This window comes from Echeneis naucrates, chromosome 23 (genome assembly GCF_900963305.1).
Source record: "Echeneis naucrates chromosome 23, fEcheNa1.1, whole genome shotgun sequence".
NCBI lineage: Eukaryota > Metazoa > Chordata > Actinopteri > Carangiformes > Echeneidae > Echeneis > Echeneis naucrates.
In genome coordinates this window covers 15,766,227-15,779,682 of record NC_042533.1, presented here as the reverse complement: position 1 = coordinate 15,779,682, position 13,456 = coordinate 15,766,227, and the positions used below count along the sequence as shown (strand labels likewise).

Sequence of the window (13,456 nt, the reverse complement as noted above, 5' to 3'; positions counted from 1 at the left end):
AGCAGGAGTTGTTGGCACTGCACCTGGCAACCCGTAATTTCCGCTTCCTACTGGAAGGTCGCTCCTTCATGGCTTATGTCGATCAGAAACCTCTGACTTTTGACATGTCCAACATGACTGAGCCATGATCTTCTCGTCAGCAGTGCCACCTGGAAGCCATCTCTGAATTCACAACAGTCATTCAGCATGTGGCCGGGGAAGTTCAACCCTGTTGCTGATTGTTTGTCGCGTGTGCTTGCGTGTCCTGTACACCTCAGGGTGGATTTCTCTGCTATGGCTGCCGATCAGCCTGTAGACCTGGATATCCTTGCACTGAGATCAATGCACACTGGCCTCAAGCTAGAGGATACGGTGATGCAGGAAGGCAGTCCCACCGTGTAATGTCTCCACTGGCCGTCCTCACCCTGTTGTTCCAGTGGCCTGGCGCAGTCGAGTTTTTGAGTCAATGTACTCTTGCACCCAGGAGTTTGGGCGTTCCAGTTCCAAGTTCATCTGTAAGTGGCTGCAAGTGGTGGCTGCATGTGTGGCATGCCAGCGTACTAAGGTCCACCAGCACACTCAGTCAGCCTTCGAACCGTGTCCAATCCCAGCGAGACGCTTCGACCACGTGCATGTAGACCTAGTTGGCCCTCTACCTTCTTCAAAGGGTTTTACGCACTTTCTCACAATGGTGGATCAGACCACCAGGGCCAGAGGTTGTCCCTCTGTCCTCCACAACATCCTCAGACGTCGCACGCGTGTTTCAATGCTCCTGGTTCAGCACTCCATTAGATATCAACTCAGACAGGGGTCCCCAGTTTGTGTCAGAGCTCTGGTCAGCACTTGCACAATCATTTGGTGTGCAGGTGCACCACACTACCGCGTACCAACCTCAGACTAATGGTTTGCGAGAGTGATTTCACTGGTCACTCAAGGCAGCACTGCGTGCTGCACTCTCAGATGCTAACTGGGTGGACTGTTCACCTTGGGTAATGCTCAGTTTGCGTTCAGCCCTTAAGGAGGACCTTGATGCTTCACCCGCTGAGCTGGTCCTCGGCCAGCCGCTCTGTGACCCTGGGTAACTTTTGCCTCAGAGCTCCGCTCCTCAACCTCGTCCAGCCATTTATCTTTTTTTGTCAGACAGCACTAGGCCCCAGGCTCTGTGGTAAAGCTTTTCCTGTTTTCAGTTTGGTTTTGGAGTTGAGGAATAAAAGTTTAAACTGACCTTTGTCTCCTGTGTTTTTCCTCATCCTGCCACAACTCCATAAAAAAGCCTACAGTTAAAAAGGTTAAACTTCAATTACTCTTTCTTTAGCCATGCTGCTATAGGCCTAGACTGCTCTTGGCTGCACTGAGTAATTCTGTCTCTCTCTCTTTTGCATGTTTATCAAAACATTACATTTCACTAACTTTGTTTCTTCCCATAGACTGTGCTTTTCCTTCCCATTTTCGTCATACAGGTGGTGAATCATTTCTGCACCATGTTCCTGCTCAATATCTGCTGGTGCTATAGTTACCAATAGTTATCATAGCACACACTAATCCTAACGCCATCCCTCTAAAATCATTGGCTCACAGTGGGTTGACACTTGGTCTTTGAAGCATGAAGACATACTATTACTACTATTTTGACTCTCCAGTGTTGGCTTGATTTTTCAGCCTTAGACATTGCTACTGGGTGGAGACATGTGGCAGGCAATTCACCACCATCAAAAGTGGCTTCTCAGAAAAATCTATATATCTGTGATGTTATATGCTCCTATTGTTCAGCAGATGAGTATTTAAGTTTACTTCACCATATCACAGATGTCATCCATATGAAAGCAATACTTTGCTTTTTGCTCCCATTTTTCCTGAGCTGATATTAACAAACCACAGAAGGTTTCCATATCAACCAAATTAAACCTTTGGACCAGTATACAGCCCAATTCTTTGGCAAGGGTCTGTTTCATATATTTCCACTTGGATAGATTTAATCTATTAACCTCTAGTGTCATCAGACAACTGGAAAATGTATTGATGTGTTCCACCAGAATTTGTTTGAGGCAACAGAAATGTATATGTTATCTATAGTTGAGCCAGATGCTTTTGTTTCTTTGGGCCCCAGTTATGCCTCTGTAACCAGCATGACAATCAGATGATACTTCTACATCTGGACACATGCCATATGCTATCGTTTGTTGACTGCTGAAAATGATTTTCTTGGTCTGCTGTGCCAAAACTGGTCCAGATGTGGAAGTATATGAGCTAGATCCGGTGTATGGAACCACTGTGTATACTGGACCAAAATTTTAACTTTGGGAGATGTATTCTCTGTAATTAGACCAGTGAATTCAAAATAAAGGAGAGGAAATTTTTTTGTCATTTATATATTCCTAGCTTAATCTTTTCATTGTTTAATTTATTCCTGAATCTACTAATCTTCAGTTTGTAATGGCTTTACTACAACACAGCAGTGTAGAACAAAGACCACTAAATGTTCACTCTGATGGATTAGTTATCTGCATAAACTTTATGGCATCTTGAAGTGAAACCAATGGCTCCCTGGAAGGAAGATGCTTGGTCTAAACACTGATTTAACTCAACACTTTGTAGTTAATGGGCTAAAACATGCACCAGCAGAGGCCTTGATGAAGGTGGGTTCATTTGTTCTCTACATCACTTGGATGTCTGGTGAGGTAAAGCCTCTACTCATCAGAGAGAAAACAAAGGCAAGAGAAGAAGGTGAAATTACCTTTACGCCATCTCCACAATCATTAGACTCATTATCATTTAAGAAAAAGCTCTGTGCGCCATTTTACTTCTTCTCTCTCAACCCTCCACTCTCCCACCTTTCTCCTCTACTTTCACTGAGGCCATGAAAACAAGTAAGTTAATTAAAGTCCGCGAGAGTCCCTTCTATTTCCTGTTCATCAGTGATGACAAGTCATTCAACAGACAGGTAGTCAATTTCTGTCAAATGAGAGCACAGAGGAAGAGGAGTTGGAGGGGGAGAAGTAGGAGGAAGATGAGATGAGACAGAACGGGGGGGCAGGGAGAAGGAAGAAGAAAACTGCTTCTCTTCATCTCTTTAGTTTTTGATGAGCTTTCTTAATTGGGCCACTATAGAAGGCGAAGTGAATCCTCAATAATTAAAAAATCTAATTAAGGAGTCTTTTGCATCTCCTTCCTTAATTATTCCGCACGGAGCAGTGGGGAGTGATACATTTCTGCTGTTTTCATTTAAAGAAGAAAAAGAGGTCTCTCACTTTTTTCCCCACCGCTTGCGTAAATCCCTTGTCAACAAACAGACGACTTTGTCTCTCATTTGCGTGTCTTTGTGCAAGACGTCCATCTCCCTACCAGTCTCCTTCCAGAGAGATCATCATTAGAAACATTTAAAGAAATGTACCCAATTAGTACCAGGATGCTTTTCTTGCTCTCCTCAACTACCCCCTGTGTCCTCACTGACTCAACCCTCACCAGCATTGGTACTCAAAGACAAAATGAGACAGCTTTGAAGTCTCCCTGAATCAGAATCATATCTTAACCCAACAAGAATATCCCCTGTGGACATGAAATTAAGTCTCTAACCCGATTCGTTTCAAAGTTATTAGGAGTGGCCCCTAAAATTCAATTATTGGAAGCATCTGTCAAAACCCCTCAAGCCAAATAGTCCATCACCACTGTTTCACGTCTGCTGAAAAATAGGCTAAATCATGAGAGGATGAATCTGTGCCATTTTATCTTGTTTTAAACCAATCCTGCCACACAACTCCAAACTGTGGCTGGTGGCTTCAAGCAAAAGTAACACAATGACACAACATACAATTAGTTGGATTTTAATTGCTCGCTATAAAAAGTATAAAAGCAAAGAAACAAGGTGTATTTGTCACCAAATTTATTTTCAGTGCAAGATTAACCTGTCACTGAAAATAATACAGCCAATGCAATATTTCCCACTCTAATCTTTCCCACTTTAATGGCTGGTAAAGACTGCAGTGCATATAATGAAACTATATCTGTTTTTTATCTGCTAAATATTTTGTCTGTTTCAAATGTTAAATTGAGCATAGTTGTTCGTGAGCCACAAATCGAGCAAGGAAGTCAGGAAATAACATGAGATGGAAAACACTGTTGACTTTGGTCTGTCAAGGGAGTTGTTACCAATAAAAAAAAAAAAACACATGATAATGGCCTGAAAGCCAAGAAATTTACCACCCATCAACTCCCCAGAGATTCCAAAGACCCAGATCTTTTTGGAGGATATATGGAGGCTCTGCAACAACACAAGATATTTCTGCTTTCAAACTCAGGAGACCTTGTGCTGCAACTAATATCAATTGATCTGGTCATCATTCATTATGCTAGTTAGCATGTTAGCCAATCATTCCCTTGATTTGTGCAACCAGCAGGAAAATACCAGGAGTCATGAAATTTTGCATCAGAGACATGGTCAGCTGATCTGAGCTGGAAAATCAATCCTTAGTTATCTATCTATATGAACTAACACATTAATTGTCTAACCACAGGTTAGTAAATCATACGTTTTAATAATGATTAAAACTGGGGTCATTAGCAGGACCTTGGCAACAATTTTTAGGGCAACAAAATGAGTGAATATTTTTCTTGTTTTAGATTAAAAAGGGCAAATTCTTGTTATGAAGACTTTTTGAAGAGGATGTCTTCCCTCCTTTTCCATGAGACACAAGCTTTTCAACTGGGCACTGATGAAACAATGTGCACAGACTAAGAAGAGTGCACTCATGACTGCATTTGTGCTGGTGTAGGAGCAGATCCATGAATGTGCAGGCTGTATGTCCTGGCCATGCAACTCATTATTAATAATAACTCAGATGTCATCTCCCAAGGTTGCCAAATTGCTTTCTGCTGCGGAGAATTTCAGTAGCTAAATGATGAAAAGAGAGTAATTCTGGGCTTAGAGCTCTATAACTGCAGATTTTGAAACTAATAGGTGGGCTTCTTTCTATACAATACTTTCCAAAGTGAATTTTTAAACCAGCATTCAGACCAGTCATAAAAAGATGTGATTCTATGTTTAAGTTTCATGTTTAACTCCAGTCCCCACAATTTTATCTGATTTATATGCTGATATCCAAAAGAAGATAATCTAAGAACTAACAACCATATCAGTGTACTGTTGCACCTCTTCTCAGGCTTTGATCTAGAGCTATAGTAACACCAGGTCAATAGGCCAGTTAGAAGAGACACCTGCTTTTTCCCGTGCCCCCTGCTCTCTTGGAGTAGAGAGCTGTCCCAGCTTTCATCCCAACTGGATCGCCAAAGGGAGCTACATTAAACATTTGGATCCTGTCACCACAAAATCCTAGGTCACAGTCTTCATCTCGCGGGACGAGAGTGCTGTTTTCTTTTTGTTTGTCTTTCCCTTTTTTTCCACCCTCCTCAAACCCAGGGCGGACCGCCGCGTGATCAGCTGATCCACGTGCTGAGAGGACCAGCACACCGGATTTGCTATCGAAGCTAACAAAGAGCATCGTGATCTTCCCCACTGCCGCCAAGGGATTCTTCCCGTCGCCGTTATCCGAAAAGAATACGGACCACTTGACCGAGCTGAAGAGCGTGTTGCGGACACTCGGAGCGAACCCCCCTCGCTCTTTAACTCCCTCACTCTGGAGGAGCGGAGCAACCAAAGTAAGAGGCTCGTCTAGGGCAGAGACAATTAGAATAGTGCGCATTGCCTTTTGTTTTACCGTGTCGTGACTCTCCGGCCATCTTTACTGCTCAAACACACGTACACAGACATACATCCTCAAGATCCAGAGGTATACTGGTGCGATTGCGGTTGCTGTGCTATTGTGATTATCATTACTGTCGCTATTTATTAGTGTTGCTTCATATGATATTACTACTGTTACCGCTATAGCTATCACCATCGCTAAGGCTATCTATATTTCTAACCCATTCTTATTACATGTGTTATCTGTTGTAGATTAGTAGCTGATGTGTCATTGAATAATCAAACTATAACAGCCATTTATCCAGAGTGATATTTTGAATAATTATTGCTGTGAATAAATTCTGTTATATTTTAAACCGTTGTTGTTTGTGGTTATGTCTATAATTTTGACAATTGCTAGATTCATAACTGTCAGTGCTCGTATTGATTTTGCTAATTTGGACATTGATCCCTGGTAACAGGCTGGTGCCCTGAAATTTAATACTTATAGTAAATATTTTTAGATATCAATAATCAGTTTCATAATCATTGATATTAATTGCCAATCTCCAAATGACTCCTACTATATACTATATACTATATTGATAAAAATAGAGAGGCACTGGTGCTTAACGCCAATGCTGAGAGTCTTAAACCTTTATTCTACCTAATAATCATCAAGGTGAGACTCCAGTGGTTGTATTGAATGTACTTAAGTCTATGGGATAATGCACCCAATTATCACCTGATTTATTACCTCAGTAAACATTTTCCTGGGCAACCCAGCAGCATAGTGGTTAGCACTGTTGCCCCACAGCTGTGTATGTTTACCCCATGTTTGTGCTTCTCTGGTTTCCATCCACCGTCTAAAGACATGAATGTTTAGGTTAACTGGTGACACGAAATAGGTCAAGGGTCTGAGTGTGAGCGGTTGTTCGCCTCTGTCTCCCTCTATGTGTTGGTCCTGCAACGGACTGGCGACCTGTCCAGGGTGTACTCTCACCCTCACCCAAAGTGAGTTGGGATTGGCTCCATCACTCCCGTGACCCTTGAAACAGATAAGCATTAGAAGATGAATGAAAAATTTTCTGAGTTTTGGTTTCAGTCTCTAATTTTAAGTCTTCAATTAAATATTTTCTTTTTTTTTTAATGATGGTTCCATTTTGAGGGCAGCACGGCGGTGTAGTGGGTTTCCTCCAGGTACTCAGATTTTCTCCCACCGTCCAAACACATGCATGTCTAGGTTAACTGGTGACTCTGAATTGTCTGTAGGTCTGAATGTGATTGTGAGTTGTTGTTTGTCTCTGTGTGTCTCCCTGTGTTGGCCCTGCGATGGACTGGCAACCTGTCCAGGGTGTACCCTGCCGTTGCTCAGAGTGAGATGGCTCCTTCACCCTTAACCTGATAACGGTAAAGCAGTAGAAGATGAATGGAGGAAAACTGACCACAAAGCAGTGTCTTCATGAGGGTGTAGCAAACGTGCTTGATAGACTGCACCCCACAAACAACACCTAGATCTACTTTATAATTAATTATAATAAAATTATATGCACTTATAATGAATAACTAAACACACATTCTTGCAATTTAGTGCTTGTATGATTATTCATAACTGCTGGACTTGTCTCATATAGTAGATTTTATATTTCTCCATAAACTTCAATTTACAGTTGTCTTTGATTCTAACTAGAATCCAACAGTGTAACATGTAGAAATATGCAGTGAGGGGATGTTTTCGCTCCAAAATAACAGGAAGCCATGATACAATGTGAAACACTGGAGTTGTGCAAACTAAATGTAAAACGTCTTTGCTGGTGGAAGCTGACATTCAATAAAAATGGAGGCCTAAATATAGCTAAGAAAAAGATTCTGTCTTTCTTGAGTGTTTAGTAAGTTAATCACAACTTTGCCGTACCTCCCCTGCCTTCAGTTCCTCAGTAATTTATCTTGTCCAAATTAGAAGTAGACTGTATCTACAAAGAAATATCTCTGTTGAAGTCAAATGTTTTACAATGCTGAATGATTTCTGCATCAGAAACTGAAACAGCTGTGCCACTTCATTTCAGCCCTCACTATTGTCTGGTTGACACAACAAAAAAAAAAAAAAAAACACATAATGTACATTTCACAGTACAGCTTTCTGACTTGCTAATAAGCTCTTTCAACAGCAAAAGTCAGTTGCCTCAGTAAATCTGTGACAGTTACACTAACAGGTAGCACAGGTCATAAAATAACAGGGAAGCAAAAAGGGTAAAATGTAGGGTGGCCTGAGAGCTGAAAGGACTGCAACCTGAGAAAACATAAAAAAAACTTAATTATCTTCAAAAACCCTGGTCAAAGTAGCACAGACATCAATGGGAGGGTTTCCGGGGAAAACTTAACAGTGATGAAAAAAAAAATGTAAAAAAAAGAAGTCAGGTTATATTGCAGTCTATTGGGAAATCTCAAACTTTCCTCGTGAGTCTATCTCTGTTTATTTAAAGTATTTCTGCAACACAACTAGATTTTTAAAATATTGAATAATCAATTCAAATTATTTCAAATAATCTAGACTGTAGGGAAAATGTAGGGAAGGTGGCAAAGGAGCTAAGGAAAGTAGAAGGAAATATGGAGGCAGAGATGGGAGTAGAAGCACGTGGAGCTTCCAGCTGGAAACACCCTGTGCGACCCACACCCTGATGCTCACACAAGAACATACACACACATAAGCATACAGTCCAAGAAAAGTGAGAGTAGAAACAGGTAGACAAAGTAATAGAGTAACACTGGCCGCACTCTCTGTCTCTTTCTCTCTTTGTCTCTCTCACACACACAGACATACATTCCATTGGGGTCATGCTTTGTCTCCAATTAACATGTTTTTAGTCTGAAATCTGTTCCCCAAAGTAACGCACAGTTCTGCCAGTCAGTGAATGTGGAAAAAAAAAAAAAAACTTTTCCTTCCTCCCACAGCCTCTCCCTCCCTATGTCTCCTCCATATCCCTCCCTTCCTGCACTTAATAATCTCTCCTTAGAGTCATGCTGCTTCATCCTGCTTCTTGGGTCCTTTCACTTTTACCTATTTCCCTCCTTCTTCTCCATCTCCATGTTCCTCTTGGTCCACCTTGAGCAACTCTCTGCAGTGGCATGAGCAATGAACTCTGGGGATCCTTTTATCACAGCAAACCAATTACCTAGCACTGAGGTCACACCTCACAAACACACACAAGCAGACTTAAAAGGGAGCATCCTATCCCCAATAAGTTGAGGTAAAAAAGGATTAAAATGAGATAATACAACTCAAAATTGAGCAAAAATCAAACAAAGAACATCCCATGCTGATGGGCACTTCAAGCCTAACAGCCTTCGTTTAGGGACATAATTGATACTTCAAGAACTAGGAGACCTATATGTAAGGACCGACTCCTACAAGTATTTAATAAGTTTCAAGTCATTAAAACTGCTTTACAACATGTTTCAGAACAGACTGTTGATTTTTTTTCACAGCTTAAACTGAGATAAACAGGAACACAAGGACAAATATATTTGTGGGTGACCTTATGTTTTGACTATTTGTGTGCTCTCTTAAATGTCGATGTGTTTTATAGGTCTGACCTCTGTATCATGCCATTACTCTTCATAGCTGCTGAATAAATTTATCTATATTTGAGCAAAAAAGCATTTTTCACCGAACATTTAAGTTTTTCTCAAGATTTGCATGAGTCCATGTGATTTTACATTCTCCTTCATATGCAGTCGACAAATGTGTCCTCCATTTCCTGCGAAAGAAAGACTCCAATTCAAATGCATTCTTGGCAGCCCAAGCAATCCCAAAATTTATCTCCTGCCATTAATGAAAATAATATGGCAGCAAAAAACACAGAGAGCCAAATGATTGGATTAGATTTCAGATCTGTTCAACTGCTAATCATACGTGTGTATCATGTGTTCCTGAGGTTGCTAGGCAATAGGCGTCAAAAACAGGCTTTCTGACGCAACAGCATTGACAGGAACAGCTGATGAGGCAAAGCAAGAAACCTCAGTAGAACTAGCCATCTCAATTCACTAATCCCAATCTTCAATGGCTATGAAACAACGCACCTTGAAATGAGAACCTAAACTGCAATAGGATATGATGATAGCTATGAACTCACATTTACAGCAGCATAAGACAGAATTCACATGAAATTTACAGAATACATGTTCCCAAATCTGTGATATATTATACTCTCAGCAAGATGACGTAGCTAGTAGGGTTGTGAACGGTAAACCGATACGACCGGATATTCGGTTTGACAAGTGAGAGATATGATTGCGTCGGAAGCAGCCTCTTAAATCGATACGAATCAACCATGAATCCATAGATGAATCGATTGTAGACTCATGGATTGGGTATCGCTAGACTAGCAATCGGGCTTTAGAGATTTTGCGATTTTCTTTTTTCCAAGGGTACAAGGTCCGTACCCCTGATACCCATTCAAAGCCTTCCATGGCACCCGCCAATTGTTCCTAAGTGTTAAGACAAGATAATAATCCTTTATTAGTCCCTCAATGAGGAAATTTGCACTTTGCAGCACCATCAAACTTGTAAGAAAGAAAATAGAAGGACAAGAATATACAAATTAAGGTACAAAAATGACAGTGATTTTTCCATGGTCCAGGCTATAAACAAAGGTGCAACTGTAAGGTCTGCCAAATGCCAACTTAAAAAACCCCTACACATCTATGCTAATGTTTTTCACAAGATTCCTGTATATATTTTTTTGTTTATTTATTGTTTTATATTGTCAGATTTATGCATTATTTATAAAATTCCAAAGAGAAATGTAGTTATATTTCCTTTTTAGAATAATATCTCTTGTCACCTGAACACTGTTGGGCAAACTATTTTTAAAACCAACTGCAATAACCTCAAGTTTACTCTGGACCACAGATTGGGAACCATGAGTGTATTACTGATCAGGGGAACTCTGAAGGCCAGTGAAACAACTCAAACAGGGACTTTCTTCAGGATAAAGCGTCTAGTTCTGTGTCCAGTGCAGTAATCGTGATTACTCACCAGGGAGAGCCATAGATTCTGAAGCCTCGCACGGTGACTTCAGTGTCTTGTAGGTAGATGCAGTTGGTGAGCAGCGACTGGACATTTTCATAATTCTCTGGCTTCAGCTTGGAGGCTGACGGAAAGTAGTAAAAGTCCTGCTTGATCAGGTCCGCCATAAATTCTTGGTCAAAGGTCAACTCATGGTTTCCAGCAATTACTATCTTTATGTCGTAGGGCAGGGTACCTATGGGTGGAGCAGAGGGGAAAGGAGAAGAGAAAGACATAAACTTGGTAATAAGAGAAAAGAGAAGGAGTGATTGGGGAGTGGTAAAGGAAGATTTTGGAAGGCAGAATTTGACAAAGAGGACGAAATGACAAGAAGAAGAGTAAAAGAAGAAAGGAGAGGAATTACAGTGAGTGGAGGAGATAGAAAAAGGAAAGGGACAGCAGGACAGAGAGACAAAAGATGTAAGGGAGAGCAAAAGAGAAAGGAAATGCACAAGAGAAGGGTGACAGGCGGTGTGGAGGGACACAAGGAGGAGAAGTAAAATTGAGGACACCATGAAACCCATCCCAGATGGCCTGGCATTCACATGCGACAGGGTTTTCTCATTGTTCCCCTTCATTTCTAGCAAATCTGTACATCTGTCTTAGCTTCCCTCCATCAGTCAAGGTTGCAACCCACTGCAACAGCGTCTTCTGTTTAGGGAAGCGTAGCTGAACGCATCCGTCAGAAAATCTTTATCTGGAGGAATGATGAGGAGGGAGGGCAGGAAGAGTGATAACTGTGAGGTTTAACACAGAATATTAAACATTTACCGACCACAACAACTGCATCTTTCCTCATTCCTCTTTCATCACCCTGCTCTAATCAAACCCCCACAACACCCATTCACTTTTTAGTTTCACTAGCTTTCAGTTGTGATTGACAGGTGTTCATCAAATCCAGTTGCCAGATTTTCACAAATGTACATTCTTTGACTAATGTCTGAGGATCTTCTTTGTCAGGTGGAGCATGCGACGAAGAGTTCAGGCACAACGTTTTTTTTTTTTTTTTTCTTAAATTGCTGACGGAATCGGAATGACATGGCGAACAGCTGAGCACATTAGTTTGTGTGTCAGCATGCTGTGTTTGTGCGCGAGTTTGCTGCATCTGTGCATGAATGTGTCATGTGAGTGACAAGTAGTAATTAAACTGAGCTTTATAAGAGGCTGACAGCCTGGCGATGGCACTGTCATAACAGCCAATCACAAGATGGTGACAGAAAGGGAGAAAGAGTGGAGAGGGAGGGAGAGGAAGTAGAGAGCAACAGAAATACTTTAGGAAACCCAAAAATCTTTGCATGTGAAGGAGGAATAATAACTAGATGAAAGCAGCTGTCAGAGAGTGCCCATCTCTGCATTTTGGGCCCGGGCCGCCCCCTCTCCCAGAACAGCTCCCATTTGGCAGAAGGGCTTGTGTTTAGTTGTCAAGCACACATCCAAAAAGGCCTCATAAATGTTGGGCCGTACGTCTATGAAGGCACATGGACCCACACACCAGCGCACAATCGAAAGATGTTTTTGTTTTCTCTTCATCAGACTTTGGCACCTAAGTGTTTATGCAGTTGGACCTGGATAAAATGAGGGTGAAGGAATACTTCACTCCAAAGTAAAATCCCATAATTGTCATCCACTAAATCCTTACTCAAGCTGACACCTGAGTGCTTGGTGACTTTCTGTATCAATCAAAGCATTTGATGTAATGGGACTGCCTTCTATAGCTGAAAAAATACACTTTGAATGATTAATAAGGAATCAATCAATGTGTGCAGCATTTCCCCCAGTGTTCTGTGCATTCAACCCAAAAAATGCTGAAAAAGTGAAGAAACAGAAATAATCAGGTGAGCATTACATTACAGACTGTTATTCAGCTGTAGAACCTCACACAGGATCAAGTGATTAGGAGTTTTTTAATCACAATGTCACATAACTCCGATACAAGAGAGTTGGGGTTTGAGTCCCAATCAGAGCAATTGTGGGTGTCAACAGGCGAGGTATGGTGTAGGGAAACCATGGAAGCCTGAGATGAGGGAGGCTACTTGGACCAAGAACAAGTTACTAATGAAGGAGGACGCTTGGTTGTGATGTGCAAATTAGGAAAATTTGGGTTAGGCTGAAGTCACTAGCTAAATCTGCTGTAACCTATCTTCTTTTTCTCACAGATGAATGTTCCGTATTCCTTTTGTAGCTCAAATTTTTTGGTCTCCACCAACTCCAGAGAAAGATACCTGACTTTTGTTTCTCCACTATGCTGATATGTGTGTCAGCCTGCTGTTTGCTGTCTATTAATAATAACCCATTTTAAATTATACTATAAGAATATTAACTGTACTTTCAAGATTAAGTTGTGATTACTCTCAATTCCTCCCAGATCCCATTTCATCTGTTCAATTTCTTTGTTTTTGCTGCACAAAAAAACACATATTTCCTCTACAGCCTCAGTATCAGCAGTGACAGTTTGTGGAAGAAAAGCTCACTGGGAAAGAGCCAAGTAGCTGAATGGGAGGACAGTGTCTACCTGGAGACTTGTTTAGCTTGTTGGTGTCAGTCTTTTAAGACTGGTGCTTTCTGAGTGCAAAGTGATGAAAACTGGAGTGACCTGAGACTGCATGCACAGCAGACACGAAGAGTGTGAATGAAAAATTACTGATCCAAAAGAAAATACAAAGCTTAGTCCTTGAGTTCTCAAACAATATGCCAGGACTATTTTCTCGCAAGTACTTTCTATCAAATGAACT

At 41.2% G+C, this 13,456-nt stretch overlaps 1 protein-coding gene across 1 annotated transcript in view; it reads right to left on the bottom strand.

The window, feature by feature from the left end:
- mpped1 (metallophosphoesterase domain containing 1) overlaps positions 1-13,456 on the bottom strand; it is a 69,291-nt gene that overhangs the window by 41,536 nt on the left and 14,299 nt on the right. Inside the window, exon 3 of the mRNA XM_029495470.1 lies at positions 10,695-10,920. Coding sequence (XP_029351330.1) covers positions 10,695-10,920 — 226 coding nt within the window. The remainder of the gene's footprint in view (positions 1-10,694; positions 10,921-13,456) is intronic.